General features: G+C 33.1%; 1 protein-coding gene across 5 annotated transcripts; it reads right to left on the bottom strand.

Annotated features, from left to right (window-relative positions):
* Positions 1–1,718: 1,718 nt before the first annotated feature.
* On the bottom strand, positions 1,719–26,258 carry LOC143080123 (protein unc-93 homolog A-like). 5 transcript variants are annotated; one of them, XM_076255815.1, is made up of 8 exons: positions 26,177–26,258; positions 12,911–13,030; positions 9,477–10,001; positions 7,534–7,682; positions 6,300–6,539; positions 3,666–3,801; positions 2,873–3,004; positions 1,719–2,076 (listed from the first exon to the last, which is right to left on the bottom strand). In XM_076255815.1, the coding sequence occupies exons 3-8, from the start codon at positions 9,982–9,984 to the stop codon at positions 1,826–1,828; spliced, it is 1,416 nt and encodes a 471-aa protein (XP_076111930.1). In that variant the 5' UTR covers positions 9,985–10,001; positions 12,911–13,030; positions 26,177–26,258; the 3' UTR covers positions 1,719–1,825. The 5 variants fall into 5 exon arrangements, with proteins under 5 accessions (XP_076111930.1, XP_076111929.1, XP_076111931.1 ...); XM_076255814.1 differs by lacking the exon at positions 26,177–26,258 and adding an exon at positions 22,861–22,931; XM_076255816.1 differs by lacking the exon at positions 26,177–26,258 and adding an exon at positions 22,861–22,931 and having other exon boundaries at positions 12,918–13,030.
* Between the last annotated feature and the right edge of the window lie 644 nt (positions 26,259–26,902).

Below are 26,902 nucleotides of genomic sequence, written 5' to 3'. Positions count from 1 at the left end.
CACCCTCCAGATTTAATCTCAATCAGTTGAATACTTTTTACGTTCTTTCCATAAATCATTTATTACTTGTGTGTAGGGTGGTGAGTGTGTTTGTTTTGTTTCTTTTTTTTTTCAGTTAATAAAAAAACTCAACTATCAGATATTTTAAAACATATAAGACAAAGAATTGTTTTCTTAAAAATCTTATTATTTTGTTTTCCTTATATTTTTCTTTTTTTAACTTCCATTCATATAGAAGTAATTTTTGAGAAATTAAGAATCAAATAATTATTATAAAAAAGACATGCTCCCAAAAACAGATTGGAGCTACACAGAAGAATATACAATAAATTCATGCAATGTAAGTTGTTATATCAGAAGCTACATACATATTCTGGAAACAAGTACTTTTATCATTATAAAAATGCATATCAAACCAAATGAGAAATGTACATGCCATACTATCACGGGAATCAATGGAATATCACCATAAAGGTAAGGGTTATTAACAATAGGAAATAAGAAGATGTGGTATGAGTGCCACTTTTCCATCCAAGTTGCAATTTGTAAAGGTAAATCATTATAGGGAAGGCCTTCAACACGGAGCCTTGGATCAGACTAAACAGTAGGCTATAAAGGGCCCCAAAAATAATAGTGTAAAATCATTCAAACAGGAAAACCAACATTCTAATCTATATAAAAAAAAAATGAGAAACATTTATGAAGTTCAACCTATGAATCACATCAAAAACTGAACATCAGGTTCCTGCAGACAAATGCAAGGAGTTGTTTTTTATATCATTAATTTTGGTATGAAGATAACAATGAGAATGTTAAGGTAACAAAACAGCAGAGTGATCTTAACTTTGAAGTAACTGGAGATGGATGGATTACATTTAAATCCTGTTGTTTATTCTTTAGTTTTCTATGTTGTGTCATGTGTGCTGTTGTTTGTTTGTCTTTTTCGTTTTTAGCCATGGCGTTGTCAGTTTGTTTCAGATTTATGAGTTTGACTGTCCCTTTGGTATCTTTTGTCCCTCTTTTTTAAGGTAGACAAATCTGGATTGTTGACAACTTATTTTTTTAAATATCTAAAGGTTTTGCTGAAAATGTCTTTTGTGTATTGAGATATAAGTTTAGTTTTCAAGAAGTTTAGAGATAAATTTTGATCTACAACATTTTAGAGACATATCTGTGTTAAGAGGGGCTTTGTCATTTAGGACTATTCAGAACACCGATAACTTCCAAGTCTTGATGCTATAATTCATCAACAAAACAAACAAATGTAAGTAAGTTGTATATATTTTGTCTCATTTCAAAACTGTCTTTTACTGAAGAAAACACAATAAACGCCTGCACATGAGTCAAACACAGAAGCAAAGTCACAACAAAATATATTAGAACTTAGATCATTCGGACTGTAATATATTCATTTGCGCCTGTCCCAAGTCAGGAGCCTCTGGCCTTTGTTAGTCTTGTATTATTTTTAATTTTAGTTTCTTGTGTACAATTTGGAGTTTAGTATGGCGTTCATTATCACTGAACTAGTATAAAATTGAGAAAGGAAATATATATTTGTTTAGGGGCCATCTGAAGGACGCCTCCGGGTGCGGGAATTTCTCGCTGCATTGAAGACCTGTTGGTGACCTTCTGCTGTTGTCTTTTCTATGTCGGGTTGTTGTCTCTTTGACACATTCCCCATTTACATTCTCAATTTCATTTTATGACAATATATATCGGGTATTGTTTTGTTTTTATTACATGTATCACAGATTATTTATGTTTACAGATCTATAGAGTTCAAGAAAAAAATATAACCTTAATTTTTGAATAGTTAGTGCCGAACTTAATCGGTATTGAGTAATGCGATTGTGTCCTCATCAATTTTAACCTGTTTCCTCTGTTTTCTATCTTGAACATCCACCAGTATATAAAGTGTCATACCACAGATCAAGAATCCTAAACACAGTCCTAGTTTGACATAAGTGACTAAGAAGCCACTCCAAGCAAAGGCTATAATAAAACCTACTGATTCCCATAATCCCTTGTTAGAAAAGGCAGCTACTTTGTCTTTGTAAAATAAATAACCATAAAACGCTGAAATTCAAAACAAAATCTGGTATCATTTTATGCATTTGGTAAATAAAACTGCATTACATTTTCACAAGTAAAATCACAGACTGAATTATGTGCATATTACTTAACTCAGGAACATACAAAATATTGACGTTACATACTGTTACCAGCTATAAAATTGATTGATTTCGAAATGTTTCACCTGCTAAACTGATTAATAATGAATACTATATTACAAGATGCCAAAGCAAACTCTCACGGCAGTTGTAAAAAGAAACTAATATTGTTCATTATATTATCAAGAGAATACAATTGTCAGAGGCGGATTTAGGGGGGGCAAGGCCCACCCCATTTTGGGAAAAAATTTGATTGCTTATATAAGGAATCACTGAAGTGTGACTGGAGCGGGCCCCTATTAGGTCAGTCAGTGGGCCCCCACTTATGAAAATTTCTGGATCCGCCACTAATTGTTATGACAAATAATTCTCACTAGGTGACTATTGCCTAAACCAGAGACGTATTATATGTCTCTGCCTAAACAGTCTCTGAGTATACATGCATAGTTAATGGTAGACGAAGACTATGTCCCAGTGGCGAGGCAGACGGGGGGGGGGGACAAAAATGTCAAAATTCATATTCATCGTATTTTAACATGGGTTATACAGCGAAATTTACTAGTGGAGCAAGAGCTTCTGACCCTTCATAAGTACCGGAATTCACCCTGGTTCTTATTATTTGTGTTTCGTAAAATATATTCATCTATTTCTTTGCCTTGCCCCACTTGAGATCTCCTACCAATTTTCTTTTCATAACTTACCATTTAATTGGGACTGCATTACAGCATCTCCAATAGCCCATAAGGCTACAAATATATAAAACCACACATAATGGTCAGGATGTGGTTTCCAGAATAGTAGTGCTATCTGAGTGGTTCCATGGGTTATGAAAGCTAAAACAAAGTTGAAACATAGACTTTGAATTAAATGACAAGGGGACTTCAACGTTTGTAGTATGGTTTGGATTTTCAAATATTTTGGCCCAAGAATCATTGAAGATTTATTTTTACAACATTACAAGTTCGTCAAAATTATGCTTGTATCTATGTTTAAACTGAATTCATTTACATAAAATTGCTTCTTTCATTTTTATTATTATTTAAGCTATAAATAACAAAATAGTGCTTCCATTTCGGACATGTTTAAAGGTATTTACAATTTGGATATATTTTTAGAACATATAAATGATATTCTATATTTTCAGTTCAATCTTTCATAATTTAAGTTTAAATGAAACACGTGCTCTAAGGCAGCAACCATTTGATTTTCGGGGGTGTGGGGGGGGGGGGGGGGGGCTATGGTTTTTTTTTCTGGACAAACTTTTTTTTTCGCCTGCGGCGAAAAACAATCTATTTTTTCCGCGACAATTTTCTAATTTTAGCATTACATATAGTGGCAGCTGAGGGTGAAACAAACAATTTTTTTTTCTCAGAATCAAAAACAAATTATTTTTTTCTCCAAAAACTGGAAACAAACTTTTTTTCTCCAAAAAAAAAAACATAGCCCCCCCCCCAAAAAAAAAATCAAATGGTTGCTGCCTAATGTGTTTCTTACCGAGAACAAACAATGGAGTGTGTCCTGTGACTCGAACTAAGCGTCCAAATACAAAAGAACATACAGCATTTACGGCTCCAAAACAAATCATCACATTGCCTATGTTCTGTATACCCATTACACAGCTAACGTATGACTAAGAATTAAAAATTACTTATATTAAAAAACAAGTACGATTTCATCAATAACATTATTATCATCAGAATTAATTCGTGGATTACATTGTCATTCTTTTGTTTAACCATAGACATATACACACATTTCATTTGGTTGATTCATAGAGTCCGTTGGAACATTTTTTATAAGATTTCATGAAAAAATATACTGTTCAACTGTTTGTTGAAAGCCGTTTGGTTGCCTATAATGGCTTACAATCTACTTCAGTTGAACTTTGATGGATAGTTGTCACGTCATTATTGGCCATCATACTACATCGCCTTGTTTTGTTATGGTCATTAAACTTGTTTTCAAGAAACTTTTGATCAAGACGGTAATAAATAAAGGGCTTTTAACTTCAAAATAGATTTCTGTGCAAAATATTAAATTAAGAAATAATTGATGCAAGCTATCATACTTGATTGTAGTTTTAACATGGTTAGGCATTATATTCGTGATTATTTTTGCCACAGCGGTATTCGATTATTTCGATTCTGACAAGGATTTGTATAGTAATACTATACAAATCCTTGATTCTGATAAGGACAATATGGTAATTTCTACATGTATGTCCGATGTGTATAAGTGTAAATCGTTTGTATTGGCTCTTCCACGGACATACCTTTCTTGTTTCACTTATCATAAAACAAGCAAACGACTGGTAATGTGGTTTTTAAGAGGGAGGAGTTTGAACAGCCAGTATGAACGGTTGTCGTATCTAGGTCAAATATGCCAATTTTCAATTGCAACACATTACAGTCATAATAGATGAATTAGTCACAACATTGCATCATTTAAGAGTTTTGAAGTGTTTTAAGTTAATTAAATATATTAAATGCATGCCACTCTGATAAAATTCATTATTCTGCAGTAGTAAATGTACGCATTTGCCAACAACTTTTATTGGATTTAGAGCATGGCCGGGTTTATTCATAAAGTGAAAGAAGCACGTCATATTAATTATAAGTTGAATATGACTATAACATTTTGAATTGGGATACAGTTAGAAAATTAGTGACTTTTAAATCGCCATCTTTCTGCATCACCGTGTACCAGTGCATTATAATCACATTATGAATTGGAAGAATTTATTTTACATGTACACAATGGAAAAATGATAAGCTTTCTTCTTGACAATCTATTTTTAAATTCTCGTTTTGTAGATAGCTAGATTAGACCGTTGCAATTTGGTTTTCCCGTTTGAATGGTTTTACACTAGTAGTTTTTGGGGCCCTTTATAGCTTGCTGTTCGTTGTGAGCCTCGGCACCGTGTTGAAGAGCGTACCTTGACCTATAATGGTTTACTTAGATTAATTGTGACTTGGATGGAGAGTTGTATCAATGGCACAACCGCAGCTTCGTATATCTGTATAGACAATAACTGTTCAGTGTCTTTATCTATCAGCTGTATGTGTTCGAGGCTAAGAAACAGATATAATGAGAGTTTTACATTAGTTTACTTTATTTCAATATTTAAACAGTTATTGTCTTTATCCTGCAACTAATTTTGTTCACCCCCACCCCTAATCCAAATCGTCGTTCACTTATTGCACAAAATGGCATAAAATATCAGTTCTTTTTCATAAGAGTACACAATATTCTCCAAAGTAAGCCCATTTTGGTCATTTTGTCAAAATATGATGATTTTGTGCATTTTTCAGACCTAAAAGCTTTAGAAACACCTTGGCCGCCACCTACGATCCAAAAAGTGTTGCTACCAAAAGATTCCAATTTTGATATAGATTTCAATCAAAATTATGGGGAAAAAAGTACCAAAATTCACCTGCTAATACAAATTATGTGTACATGTATTTAAGGGCTCCATAAATTGTAAAGGAAAGTGCCAGAAAAAATATGTTTGTCATAATAGTATTATCACAAGTATTTCTATGTGAAATTTGTAATTTTTTGGCCGATTTAAAAAACAAAAATTTTAACCCTTCGTGAACTTTCTCTAAAGTTTTTGAAAGAAATCGACACGACTTAAACGCTGACCACAATAAGGACCCCAAATTGAACTGTGACTTAGACCCCGTTTACACTGACAAAAAAGATCGATCTTAGTATCGATCTTTGGTCCAGTGTAAACGGGTAAGATCTTTCGTCAATCGGACTTAAAAAGTCTACCTCTAGAGGTGGTTTTAAAAAGATCGATTTTATTTGAATCGATCTTTTTTTGTGTGTAAACGCTGTGTTTTATTTAAATAGGAAAATAAAGGTCAGACCGGCTCTTTTTATGTTGTAGTGTAAACGCACTGGATCAAATAAGATCGATCTCGATCGATCTTGCTTGTGCAATATAAACGCAAACTGTTCTTTTTTTTAAAGATCGATTCAAATAAGGATCTTAAACAGTAATTTGATATAACCGTTTGCTCGCAACAGAAGCAGGATACCAGGAGATTATACGTATAATAGTATCGCTCCGTGTTATCCACACATCTTTATAAGCATAAAAGTACAGGTAAAGTCACTTACTTTCGTATAATCTCCAGTTATAAAAGCTACTTCAATACCACTATATACAGTCAGTATAGTTAGCATTTTCTGTGGTCTAGAATGCCACCAATGTCTAAATGTAGACATTACTACTGATAGTGATATTTTTCTTTTTGTTTCATTGTTGCGTACGTCTAGATTTATGTTATCCAAAAATGGTGCTATAACAACAAACGCCAGGAATGCACAACCAAAATAAATACTACAGAGCATGTAAACCTGTAGAAAATGAATATAGAAATTAATTAAATGAAGTTGTCCTAATCTATATTATATTATAAACAGCAACAACGATATGCATATTAAGTGTAGAGAAACGGGAAATTCAACCAAGCTTGAGGTTTCAAGTTAATTCATATATAGAATGAAATTCAAAACAGTGTGGCTGTGGCCATTGATTGACACATTAAATTCATCCATTGACTGGAACGTTTGTCTGTAACGACCACTGTTCACGACGTACATACGATAGACATTTAAACTGTGGGGTCACCAAAGGTTTCTTAACGCCTTCAATTATAAAATAATTCGAAAAATTAATCAGGAATAACCTTTATGTTTTGATTTATATAATTGATATAAATCAAAACATCGTGTTATTTCTGATTAATTTTTCGAATTACTTTATTAAGGTGTTGAGAACCTTTGGTGACCCCATAGTTTAAGTGTCTTTAAAAAGTACATATTGAGCAGTGGTCGTTACATACAAACGTTCACCTAAATTGTCCCAGTCAATGGATGAATTTAATGTGTCAATCAATGGCCACAGCCACACTGTTTTGAATTTCATTCTATATTTTTGTGTGTTAAGCGTTGTCTGCTTTATATGCTTTTTATGTTAGCTTTCACTAGTTTTCCAATATCTTTATCAAGTAAGGATGCAAAACGTAAAATCTCAAAAATACCAAACTCCGAGGAACATTCAAAACGGAAAGTCCCTAATCAAATGGAAAAATCAAAAGCTCAAACAAATCAAACGAATGGATAACAACTATCAATTCCTGACTTGGTACAGGCATTTTCTTATAAAGATAATAGTGGATCAAACCTAGTGTTATAACTTTATTGTTATAGTAACGTATATGCATGATCGGAAAGTACACTCATGGTAAAATATGAAAAACAACGACAAATTTCGATCTACCAACACTAAAAACACATGCATAAAATTTAATTTGGCCTTAACATACTTGCAGCTATCAAAAACAGTTACCTTTGTATCACTAGGCCTGGCCAAATTAGAGCTATTTGTTGGTAATTTCGGATCGAAATAAGCTCCACATAGATGCAAATCAATTTGAGTATCATTACTGGATTTTGTTTTAAAAACAGTTGATGAAATCAAATTTCCCCAAATCTGACCTAAAATTGAGAAACCGGCAATATAATGTCATGATTCATACATCTTGAGCTAAATAATATTCTAGTATTTTTTTTGTTGTTTTTTGTTATTTTATTTTACATTAAATGAAGTACTGGAACACAATTTGCATGTATATGGATGACCGTCGGCAAGAATCGTCACTTTATGTATAAATTGCCGCACGAAGCTTTCAAAAGCCCTGCTTTCATCAAGGTATATTATAATATGAAGTACTAGTTATTTTTTTTACATATCTTTATATAAAAAAACGAATTCAAACATATAAATCTTTGAAATCAAAAACTTTAAAATCTTGTATTCCAAAGATTATTAAAATTGAATTTAGCAATCCCGGAACTTCTCCAACTCCGGCAAGAACCATCTTGATAAATCGGAGCGCCTGTTTCATGTATGAGAAGTATGAATTGTCAGCCACGTTTGGTCTTAACTAGAACGTCAAATCTGGTGCCTCGTGAATGGAGACTTATATATATAAATGTGACTTGTTGAAAGCCAAATTGTTTCCTCTATATCCAGCCTTCCCGCATTTTCCAGTGGCATACCAACTGTGACACTCATCTTTATCCCGGTCTAGTCCCTTCCAAAACCTATGTAAATTGTTAATTTGTTCTTGTCCTAAATATGCATTAAACCGTTGCAAATGTATACTAAGTTTTCGTGTGAAAGAAAAAAAACAAAAAACTTTTTTGCACTTGTCCTAAGTCAGGAATCTGATGTACAGTAGTTGTCGTTTGTTTATGTAATTTATACGTGTTTCTCGTTTCTCGTCTTTTTATTTTATATAGATTAGGTCGTTGGTTTTCTCGTTTGAATGGTTTTACACTAGTAATTTGGGGGCCCTTTATAGCTTGTTGTTCGGTGTGAGCCAAGGCTCCGGCGTGTTGAAGGCCGTACATTGACCTATAATGGTTTATTTATTTTTTTATTAAATTGTTATTTGGATGGAGAGTTGTCTCATTGGCACTCATACCACATGTTCCTATATCTATTTAAATTATGCTTCGTATTACATACACATGTTTTTGTAAATAAAATTATTTAAATAAAAAATATATTCTAAGTATGTACTCCTCTGAGGAGCCAAAAAAAATTCTAGAATTAAACTTTTTTTTCTAAACCTGAATTTTGGGTTTATATGACTGTAAAAAAATAATTGGTGAAGAAAAAAGCATAGGGTGGTGAGCTTCTTTTTTTGCTACGGCCCTTTGAAAGTACCCAATTTTGATGATTTTCCCATTTTTCATCGATTTTTACCCATTTTTTTACTATTATCGTGAGAAAAAAATCACAGTTCCACAATCAAACTTTTCTTCATACTCCCAATAAAGGTGAAGTGAACCAATCTGAATAAATTCAACTAAAAAAAAGCTATAGGTAGGTGTTAATGAAATAAGTTTTATCATATGTTGATGCTTTTTCCTGTCAAATTTACCATGTTGTCAATTTTGTTAAATTTCTCTGTTTAAAGACCTAAGTGCATATCATTTCAACTTCCTTGTTATAAATGATCGAAAAATATACATATCTAAGAAATTTGAAAAGAAAAAGTTTATGTTTCTGGTAAAATCATTGTTTGTACCCCTCACCCATTCTTTCTAAAAAATTCAGCTAAAGAGACTGACTTGATTGATCGTAAAATTTGAAAATTTCATTACTCAAAAACTACTTATTGGAAATACACAATTCTTTCACAGAGTTAAGTTTGATTATGATTATTATCAAATGCATTGCTATTTTGATGTCAGAAGAATACATCGATCTTAAGTACTCACTTGTTTGGAAAAACATAAAGAAAAATCCAAAAAAGGTATTTGTGACGTCATCAGTTGTTCTTTTTGTCAATTCAGCATACCACACGGCTACCTGAGTTAAGTATGTACTTGTAGCCGACCACAATGTTGATGCTCCAATGCCGATTATTATTGATGCTGGCACTATTGTTCCCCATACAGCACGGAAATTAGCTCCCATGTATACTACGTAACACACCATAGATAAAGCTATCGTCCACTTACATCCGAGATTTCCAATAACAAACGAAGGAAGAAACAAACAAGAAAGAACACCGGCGCAATAAATCACTGACAATCCCACCGTTCCTAATGCATCTTCTTTATTTAACGTACTTTGGAGATTAGATAATGAATTAAAAGATGTGAAAAGAAGTAAAAATCCTGTGCTTATTATCACTAAGTTTTTAGATATAGTGAAAGTTGACATATGAGACTTCGAGGAAAGCATATCTTCTTTGTTATCGGGATCGATATTTTGTGTATTCATGTCATTGTGGTACTGCTCTGAAAACCAAAAAGTAAACAAAAGTAAATCAATATTATAGCTTCATGTATGTAAACAATAAAATCCAATCAAACATAAAATTATGCATCCTTTCAAATGAAAAACAACATAATGGTAAATCTTTAAAAATGACAACATTATCATAAAAAAAAATATATGTTTGGATACAGGATATTATATTTTTTTCTTAAATTCAATTTAAATTTTCCAGAAAGAGGCATTGAAAATTAAATTTTTTCAATAAATTTTGATTTATGTATTCGCTCCGTTCTAATGTATTAGTTCAGAAAAGAAAGAAAAAACGTTATAAATTACATGCGTCCGAAGCACTTTACTGTTTTTTCCCGTCATCTGGAAAGATCAAAATCGTTGAAAGCCAAAGATAAGAACCGAAACATTTGAAGAGATGTTTGATAAAAATAAATACCCCCCTCCCCCCCCCATTTATAGCCAAATCCATCTAAGGTTAACTTTCCTTGCGGCAGATGAAACCTTTGTTTCTTTGTAACTTCTAAATTTATAAACGGACAATTTTAGAATGGCTTGTTTTTATAATCATGTCAATACTAAAGTACTGACTTCTGAGCTGATTATACCATGTTTGGGGACTTTAAGGAAGTTCACTGCTCAGTTTCAAAATAAATCACTTTCCATGACACTAGTATATGTTGATAGGGGATTAATTGAGGAATCAAACTAGAGGCTCTAAAGAGCCTGTGTCGCTCACCTTGGTCTATGTGAATATTAAAGGAAGCAGATGGATTCATGACAAAATTGTGTTTTGGTGATGGTGATGTGTTTGTACATCTTACTTTACTGAAAATTCTTGCTGCTTAAAATTATCTCTATCTATAATGAACTTAGCTTATTCGTTTCAGTGGAAAATGTTAGTAAAAATTTACAACTTTTATGAAAATTGTTAAAAATTGACTATAAAGAACAATAACTCCTAAGGGGTCAATTGACCATTTCGGTCATGTTGACTTATTTGTAAATCTTACTTTGCTGAACATTATTGTTGTTTACAGTTTATCTCTATCAATAATAATATTCAAGATAATGACCAAAAACAGCAAAATTTCCTTAAAACTAACAATTCAGGGTCAGCAACCCAACAACGGGTTGTCCGATTCATCTAAAAATTTCAGAGCAGATAAATGTTGACCTGATAAACAATTTTACCCCATATCAGATTTGCTCTAAATGCTTTGGGTTTTGAGTTATAAGCCAAAAACTGCATTTTAACCCATGTTTTATTTTTAGCCATGGTGGCCATCTTGGTTGGATGGCCGGGTCACCGGACACATTTTTCAAACTACTAACCCAAAAGATGATTGTGGCCAAGTTTGGATTAATTTGGCCAAGTAGTTTCAGAGGAGGAGATTTTTGTAAAAGATTACTAAGATTTACGAAAAATGGTTAAAAGTTGACTATAAAGGGCAATAACTCCTAAAGGGGTCAACTGACCATTTCAGTCATGTTGACTTATTTGTAAATCTTACTTTGGTGAACATTATTGCTGTTTATAGTTTATCTCTATCTATAATAATATTCAAGATAATAACCAAAAAGAGCAAAATTTCCTTAAAATTACTAATTCAGGGCCAGCAACCCAACAACGGGTTGTCTGGTTCATCTGAAAATTTCAGGGCAGATAGATCTTGAACTGATAAACAATTTTACTCCTGTCAGATTTGCTCTAAATGCTTTGGGTTTTGAGTTATAAGCCAAAAACTGCATTTTACCCCATGTTCTATTTTTAGCCATGGCGGCCATCTTGGTTTGATGGCCGGGTCACCGGACACATTTTTCAAATAACTAACCCAAAAGATGATTGTTGCCAATTTTGGATTAATTTGGCCCAGTAGTTTCAGAGGAGAAGATTTTTGTAAAATATTACTAAGATTTACGAAAAATTGTTAAAAATTGACTATAAAGGGCAATAACTCCTAAAGGGGTCAACTGACCATTTCAGTCATGTTGACTTATTTGTAAATCTTACTTTGCTGAACATTATTGCTGTTTACTATTTATCTCTATCTATAATAATATTCAAGATAATAACCAAAAACAGCAAAATTTCCTTAAAATGACTAATTCAGGGGCAGCAACCCAACAACAGGTTATCCGATTCATCTGAAAATTTCAGGGCAGATAGATCTTCACCTGTTTAACAATTCTACTCCTGTCAGATTTGCTCTAAATGCTTTGGTTTTTGAGTTATAAGCCAAAAACTGCATTTTACCCCTATGTTCTATTTTTAGCCATGGCGGCCATCTTGGATGTTTTTTAAACTAGATACCCCAAAGATGATTGTGGCCAAGTTTGGTTTAATTTGGCCCAGTAGTTTCAGAGGAGAAGATTTTTGTAAAAGTTAACGACGACGACGGACGACGCCGGACGCCGGACGCCAAGTGATGAGAAAAGCTAACTTGGCCTTTTAGGCCAAGTTAGCTAAAAAGCAAAAAAATATATAGGGGTCAATGTGCTTGTTTTCCAGATATTAGCCATTGGAATTCTGGTGGGAAAATGTTGTCTCTTGATTTTTCATAGCTTTATCATTGACCAGTTAAAGTTCTCAAAAACTATCAAAAAATGAATAAGATTTTATAAGACTTTTATAGATGTCTTATACTTATACATGTAAAAGATTTATAAAAAGAAAAATGGAGTCCATGGGTAAAATTTGTTAAGGCCTTCAAATGGATAAAACCAGAGCATTTCGAAAATCTGAAAAAAATCCAAAACATCCTTAAATCTTCAAACTGGGCTTGGGTATAGACCAAGTGCTGTACACTTTATAAATTTCATGCATCCGAAGAATTTTCTGGATTTTCATCCATCAAAGGTGAGGGTAAAAAAAATATAAAAAAAACAAATGAAAAATAATCTAGCAAAAGCAACCTACTACAAACATTTTCGTGTCCTTTTGCAATGTCACAATCATCAAAGTATTGTCCGCATAGTTCACATTTGTACTGTGTACTAATATCAGTATATTCTTTCTCCCTATCACTTTATTATATACCTACAATATATAAATTAAATGTGTAATGCAAACTCTAGAAAGAAAATAATAATATATTTTATTTTCCTTTCCAATATTAGGTGTTTTTTTTTAATTGGTAAGCAAGAAACTACATGTAGGAAGCGTCTTTGGTCCACTTTATCATTTTATTCGGATACTTGCGGATATCTTCTCAAAGTTCAACGGAAACCTAAGAAAAGAACCTGGATAGAACCAATAAGTTGGGTTGCTATAACCAAAAAATCCGGATGTTGAACCAGTTACCATGGTTTCGAACCAAAGAACCCATATAGAACCAAGGTTTTGAGCAGAGTGCCTGGATAGAACCTTATTGAATTCGGAAATTTTATGTTTTTTTATACCTCTCCATCACACATAATATGTCTGCACACTTAATATGTCTGCTCTGTCTCACATACCTCACACATCAACTGTCGTCCTCTCGCATACACTCCCCTCTCTCACATACTCTTCTCTCTCCTCTCTCCTCCTCTCACACACACTCTCTCTTTTCTCTCAAACACTCTCTCTCTCTCTCCTCTCACACACCTCTCTTTCTCTCCCCACTCTCTCTCCTCTCACACACACTCTCTCTTTTCTCTCAAACACTCTCTCTCCTCACACACCTCTCTCTCTCTCCTCTCACACACCTCTCTTTCTCTCCCCACTCTCTCCTCTCTCGCACACTCTCCTCCTCTCACACACACTCTCTCTTTTCTCTCAAACACTCTCTCTCTCCTCACACACCTCTCTCCTCTCTTCTCTCACACACACTTTCTCTCTCTCTTATCACATACTCTCGCTCTGCTATTTCACACACAAAGTAACCTTTAACCCAACCCTAATTTTTAGCCCTACTCTTAACCCTTTTGACCCTTAACCAACGTCTTCGTCATACCCTTATCCCTCTCAACCATTCGCATACCAACCCGTAAATACCCTTAACTATGCTTTCCCATAACTATACCAACACATATTCATACTTTCCCCTAACCCCCTAACTCGTAACCTATAATCCATAACCCGAACTCTTCCTACCAACAACAAAAAAAAACCCGTCATTTCCCCTACCCTATACGACACTTAACCAGAACTTTTACTCCTGTACATGAACCAAACTCCTCGCCCAAGTGAATGCTATGACAAAGATCCAAAATGGCTATGACAGTATAGAGGTCTACTCCGTAAAGTCTGTGGACACCACAGTCCATCGGTGAGGACGCCACTGTCTACCATAGTGTGGGAAAGATTGGTACTCCTTCCTTAAGTTAACCTTCATTAGGTAAGAGTACAACACACTATAATACAATCTATGTTTTTTTATTGCAATTAAAATGTCATACTTCGCCGGTCTTTTAACATTTTACAATTTGCAATATATACCTGTATGAAAAACCAATTATTTTTTTTCATTTGCATATCACTTTTTTAACATTCTTAACCCTTTTTATGTTCAGTTAGCTATACAATTTCTTACATTTTGTATGCGTAAAAAAAAAAATTAAATGAGATGAAATAAAGGGTGCTAACTGTGACAATCCTTAAGTCATTGTAAATATATAACGTAGCAAATATACGGCTAATTAACAGATTGCACAATGTATGTCAAAATCAGTTCACTTGTAATCATAGTAATCACTGAACTGTACAAATATCAACTGAACATTAATATCTTAAATTTTAATTTATATCATAAGAATTTTTCTAATGAATTAAGAGTGGTTATATTACATTTAATTTTTATCTTACTCTCAAAATCTCTGTTGAATAATATTAGCCCTCGTTGTTTTATTATCTTTGGCTACACTGTATAAGTTACGTTCAACTTGGTACATGCATGGTCATGAAGGTGATAATTTCAAATGGTTTAACTATGTAAAATATGTGTTTAATGATTGTGGCTTTTGTGAACTAAATAATATTTCGCGGCAAGTTGATTTTAATTATATTAAAATTAATGTTCAAATTTATTCAAAAATGGTTCTCTGATAGAAACAACTCATCAAGGGGGGATTTTATTTACACTTTAAAGAAGAGTTTTGCTTAGAACCATATCTGTTTACATTATGGCGGGGTCATAGAGTTACTACAATGTATATGTAAATTAAGGGTATGTAGTACAAAGTTTCCCATCGAAACACTTTTACAGGAAGATGGAGAAATGTACCACGAAATGAGAGAATGTGTCCATTTTGTAAAGCTGGTCTTGGGGATATATACCACTATTTATGTAAATGTACCAATTGTGAAGTTAAGGATTAAAGGGGGAAGTTCATACCTCCACATTATTTAAAATATCCAAATGTAAAAAAATTACCATGCTTAAATATTGTAATAGTAATGTGCTGTCTAAGCTGTCAATTGTTATTCAAAAGGTAGAAAAGATGCTTGTCTAATTTAAAACTTTAATAAACAAAGACTTATTTCTGACGATGTATAAGTCAACAATGTATGCTATTTGTATTATGAACTATGTTGTAATTAATATTGTGTATAATATGCTCATGTTACGCAGTCTTCTGCAGCTGAGAAACTCAGTTTTCTTTAATAAACTAAACTATAAACTATATATATGTATAAAACGAAAAATCAAAACATATTTTTGTTTGTTCCATCATTAAGGAAAGTCAAATAGTAAAATAATAATTCACTTTTTGCAGCCAGTTTGGTTCAGTTTGATCAAACTAAGATAAACAAAAAAAAAACAAAAAAAAACAAAAAAAAACAAAAAAAAAACCAAACCCAAAAACAATTTGAAACATCGCTAATGAGTTGTTCACTTCGAAGTGAATAATTCGACCTGATTGAAACAATCATGTGACCAGCAATTTAACTCCTTAGGGTATGGATGGGTCAGCCATACATTTGACGTTTTCAGCTATCAAAAGGAAAAGAATGGCAGCATTAAAAGTGAAACAAAGAGAAATCTTTTGGTAGACTGATTCGATCCACAAAAACCCATTCATAATACACAGGTAAAACGATGATTAAAATATTTTTTAGTCTATAATAATATGAAATCAAACAGACCTAGAAAATTTAAATTCCAATTGCAAGTTTTACCTATCTAGGTCTTTCCACTTTTCTGTGGAAAGACCTATTGTATTTCTTCTGATTATTATTTTTTTCCCCGCCACATTTTGAAATTTTTGTCGCTTGAATATTTCTTATACTGTATTGTACAGTTTATGTGCTTTTAAATTTCACCCTGCTAAGACTACAATTTTCTTTGTAAGAGTTATCTGCCTATTCACTGTTTATCAAATGTGTGCATCTCCTTCGTAACAAAAAAAGATATCGACAAAATTTCTTTTACAAATTGTTCGTTACATCCTCAGGAATTTTTGGCTAATTTGGATCGAAGCAATTTTTATGAAATTTATAAGAGTTATCTACCTGAAACTACCTTTACGTTATAAATTTGTTGGTATGTTTTTTTAACTCATAAACCGTTAACCGTATAACCCTGGAACATTTTTATTTGAGGTACTAAGGTTCTTACTTAGAAAATGGTGTCAAGGTCAAAGGTTAAGGTCAAGTTCTAAATTTTGACTTTTCTTTGTTTTTGCATTTTCTCCAACACTTTTAAAGATTTATTTAAAGGAAAGAGTGCAAAATGTTTGCCTTATTAAAATGAAGATATTTTACATTTGGTCTGAAACAATCGATGACATCTTAAGGGAGTAAGTGCCCCTGAAATATTTAATTATAAGGTTATTTGATTATTACTTCAACTTGGTTCACTATAAAGCCATATGACCTTTTACAAAAGCTCGGGTGATATATGACCTTGAAAAATTATAACCGGAGTAACCTTGAGAAACCGGAAGTAGCCATTTTTGCACTTTTTTCATGAAAAAGTACTCTGAATCAATAAGTTTTGTAGTTTAAATACACTAACCGGTCAATTAAGAGTAGAAGTGACTTTCGATAAACCGAAAGTAGCTAGTTATCTCCTGATTTACAGGCAAGAGTATATAGAAACTATATATTTTTGGTATCATAGTGAAAAAGGCTATCTTATGAGACTGGAAGAAACATTCACTTTACCGGAAGTAGCAAATTATCTCCTTTTGTTCACTTTAAAGCAGATCAAAACCATTTATTTATAGTATTAGTCTAAAGAAACTAGCTTCTTTTCAAAATATCTTTGATGTGGAAAGACCTTTATATTTATATTTATATTTAGAATGAAATTCAAAACAGTGTGGCTGTGGCCATTGATTGACACATTAAATTCATCCATTGACTGGGACAATTTAGGTGAACGTTTGTATGTAACGACCACTGCTCACTATGTACTTTTTAAAGACACTTAAACTATGGGTCACCAAAGGTTCTCAACACCTTAATAAAGTAATTCGAAAAATTAATCAGAAATAACACGATGTTTTGATTTATATCAATTATATAAATCAAAACATAAAGGTTATTCCTGATTAATTTTTCAATTTTTTTTATAATTAAAGGCGTTAAGAAACCTTTGGTGACCCCACAGTTTAAATGTCTATCGTAGGTACGCCGTGAACAGTGGTCGTTACAGACAAACGTTCACGTAAATTGTCCCAGTCAATGGATGAATTTAATGTGTCAATCAATGGCCACAGCCACACTCTCTATATCTGGGTACATGAATGGAGGAAGTCAGTGGAGGTCACCTCGATAGTTAATTAGATTGCGTATATACTGCAATGCAAACAATATGCTGATACATATTATTGACCCCATGCATCGTAAGTTGTTAATATTAGACTTTTAGAATTTGGATATATACATTTTAGTATGTTATAAATAAAATAAGATGTTTTTTTTTTTTAATTTGGATAGGGCCATTTTAGTATGTTATAAATCAAATATAAGAATGTATCGGGGAACATGAACTGGACATGTTACGCCCCTTTAACTGTAAAGGTTGAGCAAACTTTCTTAAAAAAAAAGGCAAAACAACACAATAATAGAATTATAGTTAATGTACGATATGTTGACGACAGAAAAACGGTCAGAGAACGGTATACCTTAATTCGTCCCGTTTAAAACACAGGTTATAGTTATTGTACGACATGCTGACGACAGACAGACGATCAGACAACAATATACCAGAATTCGTCCTGTCTAAAACACAGGCGTTTTAATAAAGAAAAACGCTAAAATCTTGAATCTTTATTTTTTTTTAAGTTTGTCTGATGTTTGGTTGACAGTTAAAAAGTACTAATTTCTATGAAACTGTAATTATTTCCGGGGTAAAGTAATTGCAGAAAACCTAAAAAAAGAATTCTTTAATTAATAAAGTGATTTAATACACTGACCCCTGTATTTTTTTGGTGAAGCATAACATATTTTTACTTTCCTCGACACCTGGATACCACTCGACTCTCAATTCCCTCCAAACTAACCTCACTCATTTTCAGACTTCGATTCCAGAATCGTGTCGACCTAGTGGCATCTTTGAGGGAAGGTTGTTTCGGGGGTTGCATTTTTTGGACGATCATTGCATCTAAATGGGACATATGGTTGGACCTCACTATCTCCTGGGATGGGAATGATTGTCTTATTATATACAGAATGGTCTAATCGATGATGAAGGGGTATTTCATAATTTTAATAAATTAAATGATATGTTTATTGAACTGGAGAGAAACATATTGCGACTGACATTTGAAACCTTTCTATCATTATTTAAAGCATGTTTTAATATAGAATTAATCATTTAGTATAAATACCATGATGGGGAACTTAGTCGGTTCTCGAATTGAGGGGTGTAATCGTCTGCACCGGTCAGATGACTTTTCGAAAATGTTCACATAACTGGAGAGAAGCTATTGCGACTTGATGAAGAGCTAAGTCGATTCTCGAATTGAGGGATGTAATGTGTGCGAAGCGTCTTCAACGGTTAATAAAGGAAAATTTTGTAAATGTTTAGGCAGCAACCATTTGATTTTCTGGGGGGGGGCTATGGTTTTTTTTTCTGTGCAAACTTTTTTTTTCGCCTTCGGCGAAGAACAATCTATTTTTTTAGCGACAAACCGAAGACAATTTTTTTCTTTCAATTTTAGCATTACATATAGTGGCAGCTGAGGGTGAAACAAACAATTTTTTTTACTCAGGGTCCAAAACAAATTATTTTTTTCACCAAAACCTGGAAACAAACTTTTTTTCCAAAAAAAACCATAGCCCCCCCCCCCCCCCCCAGAAAATCAAATGGTTGCTGCCTTACAGAACTGGAGAGAAGCTATTGCGACTTGATGAAGAGCTAAGTCGATTCTCGAATTGAGGGGTGTAATGTGTGCGAAGCGTCTTCAACGGTTAATAAAGGAAAATTTTGTAAATGTTTACAGAACTGGAGAGAAGCTATTGCGACTTGATGAAGAGCTAAGTCGATTCTCGAATTGAGGGGTGTAATGTGTGCGAAGCGTCTTCAACGGTTAATAAAGGAAAATTTTGTAAATGTTTACAGAACTGGAGAGAAAACCTATTGCTACTGATAATTAAAACCTTCCCATCATTATTTATAGCATATTTTTAATACAAGTTGTTGTTTAAAAGCAAAGGAGCATTTGAGGAATAAAATAGTACAAATTTATCAGTGGCGGATCCAGAAATTGGGGACCCTATGACTGCTTAAGACAGTGATTCCCTATATAATCAACCAAATTTTCCCCAGAAAAGGGTGCGGGTTCGCCCCCCTGAAAAAACCCGCTTAATTAATCCTTTGGGCATTAAACTATAAGACAATTAAGACTAGAAGAGAAAAATCCAAACTATAAGCGGCGACCATTCATCTGTACAGGTGGAATGGGTTTTTTTTGTTTTTTTTTTTATTGTATACACATTATGGCAATGGCATTTACCTTTGTCACGAATCACGCAATTAGATAAGATTTTTGTACATCTATGTGACGTAGGTTATAAGATTTGAGTTTAAGTTTCAAATTGACATTCTGTTCATACAATCCCGTCAGTAGTCCGAGATAAGTTAACTCTGACGTCCAACGGCTGTTTTGTCAGACAAACTAGGACCGTGGGATTGTCTGGCAAAACAGCCGTTGGACGTCAGAGTTATCTCTGACTATCCCGTCAGTTGTGTCCTCATGCATACTTTCAATATGTTACTGTGTGACCGTCAATGAAATCGTTTGTACACGAATCAGTGTTCAGACGTGTCTGCGTATTTATACATCATTTATACGGTGAGGTACTCTCAGGTAAAACAAATTTAGACCAGTTTAAATTTTATAATCACATCTCATCTAGAACATACACGGATAATATTTAATTTGCATTACTTATATATTATATAAGACACTAAATAGTGTAATGGAATCAATCATCACATGTAGTAGAGCCCAGTGTTTCGTCGAGATGGCGTCCATTTTGAATTTATGAATTATATAACCATGTTTATTCTGACAAGACTCGTTAAATCCAATGTCTCGAGGAGAAAAGATGCCACACTGGAGGCTCCCGTAGGGTAAAAAACGACCTTCGACCTCTGGGCTTTTTAGAAGCGACTTCCGACATGAGGGCCTTCTAAAAACGACCTGCGACCTGTAAAATTTGGAAAAAACGACCTCCGACCGACTTCCGTCCACTGTGTTGGGAAAAAACGACCTGCGACCTGTACATTTCCCTTAAAAACGACCTCTCGACGAATTTAAAAGCGACCTTGCGACCTGAGGGGGGTACCCTGTGGGAGCCTCACACTGTACAAGTATCAAGGTTACTGAACTTTTCGAGTATTCCATACATGTAGGTACATATAGCCTTTTGAATAGGAAATGTACCATACTCTGTCTATATACAATTGATTTATAAATTTTAATTTCATCACACATCCGTGTTAACAAACTTTGTAGAACTTATGAATAGGAATTGTTGTTAATTTGTCCTCATTTTGAACATTCATACATGTATAAAAAGGAGATATTGTATGAAGTTTTATGAGATAACCCTCCACAAGAAACCAATAACAACTATGTACAGGCTCCTGACTTGGGACTTTCTATGAAAACATGTCTCTCTCTTTTTTTTTTTTCTTCTTTTTTTATTTACATAATTGCTGTTGTAAACAACAATCAATTAAACAACAAAAAGTCAAAACATACTTAGATTCTATATTCATAATCATTTCATTTGAATTAACCATATTTCATCTTGGTTGAATAATTAACTTCCAAGTCACACTATTTGTGTTTACAGAATTGACAAAGTAGTTATTTTTGCCCATTGAAAACAGTATTTTTTTACGGAAGCGTATTAGCGCCACACATTTTTTTTTCTTCCTATGTTTGCGTTTTAACGCACACCTTTGCGTTGTAACGCAAACCTTTTGCGTTATGACGCAAACCTTTGCGTTATAACGCAAACCTTTTGCGTTATAACGCAAACATTTGCATTATAACGCAAAGGTATAACGCAAACCTTTGCGTTATAACGCAAATATCTTGATTTCAATTATTCATTAAGTTTTGTATATATGTCCGTCTGTCATTCATTTCGGATGTGATTTACTAGTAGATAAAAAGAGAAACATACATACAAGGCCAAATCATTATAATGAATATGCATAGGAATAATGAAATAATTGAAGTGCAATTATACATAAATTAAGACTGATTTGTGCATCAGAAAAGTATATAATTTAACAAGAAAATAGATATAGTTTAGTATATAGTCATATTAAAATTGAAAGATCAAAAATAATGTCATACAATTGTGAAACCTCCAAGTCAAATAGACAAAATGATCTTTCTGCTTTAAAATGAATTATTAATAAGGAAACATTTTTTTTAAATCTCAGAATATGATCAAGATTCTTTGATAGAAAGTCATTGAATTTTCATTTCAATATAATGAAGTATTTTTAAGATGCTTGGGTAGCAATTTGAATAGAGAGAACATAATTTTATTAATAAAACATCTTCATTCTATACATTTATTGCCAAAGGGTAGCTTGTTTGAATCTAACCTACTTTACACAGTTCTCAAACGAGAGCTTACTTTGGAAGTATATTTATATTCGGTTATAGCTATATTAGCAGGGTTGATTTTTTTCTTAGATATAACCTCAATTTACTCAATTTTCTTTGTAATATATATACTAGTAGTAACTTGGATATAATTTTTGGGGACCTTTATAGTTTGTTGTTTAGTGTGAGCCAATGCTCCGTGTTGAAGACCGTAATTCGGCCTATGATGGTTTACTTTTACGAATAGTGACTTAGATGGAGAGTTTTCTTATTGGCACTCATACCACATCTTCTTATATTATTCTGCACATTATTAGTCATTGATATGATCTAATTATTCAAGCAGTTTACTTTGCAATTACTACAAAGGTGATACATTTTATTATATACAGCCTCCTCCATTAATAACTACTGTTTCCTTTGAATCTTAAATAAGAAATAAGATAAAACAAATGTTTGCATTATAACGCAAAGGTTTGCGTTATATCGCAAAGGTTTGCGTTTAACGCAAAAGGTTTGCGTTAAAACGCAAAGGTTTGCATTATATCGCAAAGGTTTGCGTTTAACGCAAAGGTTTGCGATATAACGCAAACATAGGAAGAAAAATAAAAAAAAAAAAATATGTGGCGCTAATACGCTTCCGTATTTTTTTAAAAACAATTTTAAAGATATTTTTGTTCATCAATGTAGACAACACGTTCACTTCTGGACACTAAAGTATTTATTTTGTTGATTTGACATGTTTCCATTATTCATATTAGTTTTTTAAATTCAAATTCAAGATTTCGACATTAAATTAAAGATTAAAATCAGTTTCTAAAGAGGATCATAGGGCAATAGTTTAATCAGATTAATGGTACTCACGGCAATGCTAACGGTATCGTGACCTGGGAAAACCTTTATAACATGTATAAATAGCCCATCTCGTTTGTACAGGTAAGTTGTTTGTAAACATGAGCGGTTACCTGATCAATTACCGACTACGTCATGACATATACGACACATACTGCTCTTTATTTACAAATAATACACCTGTGTTGTCTTTTTATCTACTTTTTAAAAAGTGGAGCCCTGGCATGTCGAGTTTTTCAACCGAAAAACAATGGAAATCGGCAAAATGCTGCAGAACCGCTTGCTTTATTATATACGAAAATAATAGATCATTGCTTATTGCTTAACGTCCGTTGGCAAATATGTCATGCATTTTCGGGACGAGTACAATTGAACAATGAATACAATCAATAGGCAGCTGCAGGGCCGTAACTACATGCAGGCAAATGAGGCAAATGCCTTCTGTTAGAAATTCCAACAACAAAAAATGTTGAGACAAAAGCTTGTCTTCATATCAAATTGTTTTCACGGCGAGTGTCTTGTAAGAAGCAAGTTCTCTGCAGGTTTTTCGTGATCCATGTTTCTTATTTAATTTTAGTTTTCAGTGTTGGGTCTTGTTTGTAGCCATGTGTCTTATCTGTACCCGGGTCTTTAATTAATTTATTGTCCTACTATATGACTATACTCTAAGTGTTGATTTTCATAATTGTAAATCTAGTAATTTTGTTTTAAACTTGAGTTTTTTTTATACTGAAGGACCTTTTGTCTAATTAAAAAATACTTTTAAATTGTAAAATTATTTTAAATTAGATCTACGATGACAAGTAAACGGATGTGTGGTTTGCCAATGTTGCATTCCGCCTCCATTGTGCGAGAAAATATTTTAAGAAGATTCGATGCTACTGGAAACAGAAAAAGTGGTCGTTTCATCATGGAGAATTGAACTTAATATCAAAGAATACAAAACTGACTCTCTTTTTTATGCCCCACCTACGATAGTAGAGGAACATTATGTTTCCTGGTCTGTACGTCCGTTCGTCCGTCTGTCTGTTGTTAGTCCGTGCGTCCGTTCGTCCCGCTTCAGGTTAACGTTTTTGGTCAAGGTAGTTTTTGATGAAGTTGAAGTCCATTCAACTTAAAATTTAGTACACATGTTCCTTATGATATGATCTTTCTAATTTTAATGCCAAATGAGAGTTTTGACCCCAATTTCACTGAACATAGAAAATGATAGTTCGAGTTGGGCATCCGTGTACTGAGGACACATTCTTGCTTGTAGATAAAAGTAGATAACTGACTTGGGTTAAATTAAAATGAGACCTCTAATCTCCCGGCGGGCGGTATCAAATCATTTGAAAAAACATCAATTGTATTGTCATATGACCTTTTACATTGAAGGGTTAAAATTACATTAAGTCGTGTTCAGACCTTTTAATAGAAATTAAAGGAATATGGAGTAAACGTGCACGGGACTTAATACATAGAAAACCAAACCCTCCCCTAACGTGGGACAGTGGTGAAACAGTACAACATAAGAACGAACCATAAAAATTGATTGAAAAAGGCGTTACTCATCAGATGGATAAACATACAAATACTACACATACACATGAACGTGGCCGGGTACTTATACATCCCAAAAACAAACAGACACTAAGTTGAGATCTGAGAGAACTCTCGGTTACTGACAGCTAGCTCAAAGCCACTAACAACCATTGATAAAAAAAAATCACGATACAGCGAGTGGTGTGCACGTACTGATTTTTTTAATCGGCAGGGATAGATACCCCAATCCTTGTTTTCCTATTATAGCAAAACGTTTATCTTGGTCCTTGTGTGGGATCACGCTTGTATGGTATGCTAATGATAGCATTGGTTACTTCGTTTGAATAAGTTGAAAGAACATTGTTTTTTTTAAACTGCATTACAAACCTTCTCGTGCATTTTTCATTGTTATTCAACGCAAATTTATTTTCTAAGATACCTGGGACGATCTTATTTCACAAAGGATTTCTATTGTCTACTTATTGTACCTCGAACTTATTTACCCGATGTAGGTCTTTAAGTTGAAGTTCAATTCAATAAAAGTTAATCGGGCATGACTAATTAGATACGCCCTCTTAAAATCAGGGGACCCGAAATAGGATTGGTAAAAACACCCAGCAAAATACCTTAATTTACCATTTCAAGAATTTGTTTGATTCAAAGTGCTTTTGGTTGCTTAAATACCTTCGATCAATAATCAGGCGATATTTTGTGGAAATAAATAACCTGTCCCGAACCGGGAGATGTTGCAATAGGAATTAATTTATAAAAAAAGTCCATATCTCATTTACTTATAGTGGCCGTTATTGTTTGTAAATTCATGACGTTTTGTATATGACATTCGTCTATCGTGGAGAAAAAAAAAAGGAAGGGGGGCTTTATAACTTACGAGTTCGATCATTATTGTTCAAATCTATTCTATTAGGGCATACGTTTTACCTATAGCGAACGCTCTGCCTTATTGTAAAAAGTTCCACTCTATAAATTTGTGAACATTTGCTTCAAATTGACCCACTTTGAATTTAGTCGTGAATATGCATGGCATATTTGCCACTGGACACAAAGGAGCAATAAATTAATCAGCTTCATTTAGTGATTTATAATAATTTGTCCTCAGTTGATTATAGTCTCAAACAGTTTTCCAATTTTTATATATTTTATTTTTATTAACATTTGAATTTTTATGCGTAAATCTTAGCATTTCTTCCATTATTTTTCTCTTTACATTTAATGTTTTTTTTTAATATTAAAATAACGTTGTCGTAGTACATACACATCAGGGGTTACATTGTATAATTTCCAGCAAAACTAACAGGGGAGGGACTACATCAGAAAAACAATCTTCATTGAGTGGCAATAACTCATATATTGAAGCATACAATGACGGGTCCCTCGTCTAGGTGACAACATTTGCTGTTTGAAGTTTATTTATATCTCAGACTGGTATAATAGTTGTCATAAAAGGGGAAAAAATGATAAAAAAGGTTGACAACAATTTATAAAAAGTATTCAACTTATTTTGAGCGTTTCATTTTTTTTAATATTGTCTTGCTAATCGGTTTTGTTATATATTTCTTTTCATCTACTATTGTTCTAGCAAAAGTCACAAAAATGTTCTAAAAATCAGCCATGCGACTTATAATTATTTAAAAAGATTAAGCTGACTTTTCTTGTTTTTTATGTACAAACAAAAGGAACATTTGCCGGATGAATATTGTGAAGGACCTTATGCATCTAGGACTGTCCGATTAAAAGTTCTTAAACAAGCTGTTTAAAAAGCTAATTGTTGGAAGAGTTTACTTACTGTTTTCTAAGGTCTGATCTTTACAATTCTATTTCATGATTACTGACAGATCAAAAACATCAAGTATATATAGCATGAAGTTGTTGGGCATAATATTCATTGGTCAGTTATAAATGAGGTCTGTACGCGGGTTTTGATTGCTGATTTATTAAATAAGAAATCGTTATTTTGCAAAGTTGGCTAAAAAATATAAATTTACCCCCTAATTTTGTAAAACTATCATTTGGTGTTATTTAGATGCTATTTTTTTTTATCATAAATAAATAATTATATGATGTAATGCCATTAAATTGGTCCGTTTTCATTTCAATTTGGTAACTGTTAATTGTATATACCAGTCTGAGTACTGTTTAACTATCATTTAAGTTAAACTTACTTAAATTCTATAGAGTAATTATAAGCTGTTGAATTTCATCTCACAGAGCACTCTGTCTGTTGGCATGTACAGCCACAAATGATAAAATAATAGTTTAATATCTACGAACAAAATTGGATGTATGCTCGTTTGAGTTTTATTGTAATATTTATTTAAATTTAACTTAACATTCTACATGTTTTATTAAGATTTTATAGATATAAGAAGATGTAGTAAGAGTGCCAATTAGACAACTCTCTCTTCAAGTCACAGTTGCGATGAATTCAAAATTGTGTCTATCTCATTTTCAAATGAGGAGGAAAAACTATTTCTAATATTATTATCTTACTAAATTATGGAACAGATAAAAA

This window comes from Mytilus galloprovincialis, chromosome 6, assembly GCF_965363235.1.
Source record: "Mytilus galloprovincialis chromosome 6, xbMytGall1.hap1.1, whole genome shotgun sequence".
Lineage (NCBI taxonomy): Eukaryota > Metazoa > Mollusca > Bivalvia > Mytilida > Mytilidae > Mytilus > Mytilus galloprovincialis.
This window is presented reverse-complemented; position numbering and strand designations above follow the sequence as displayed.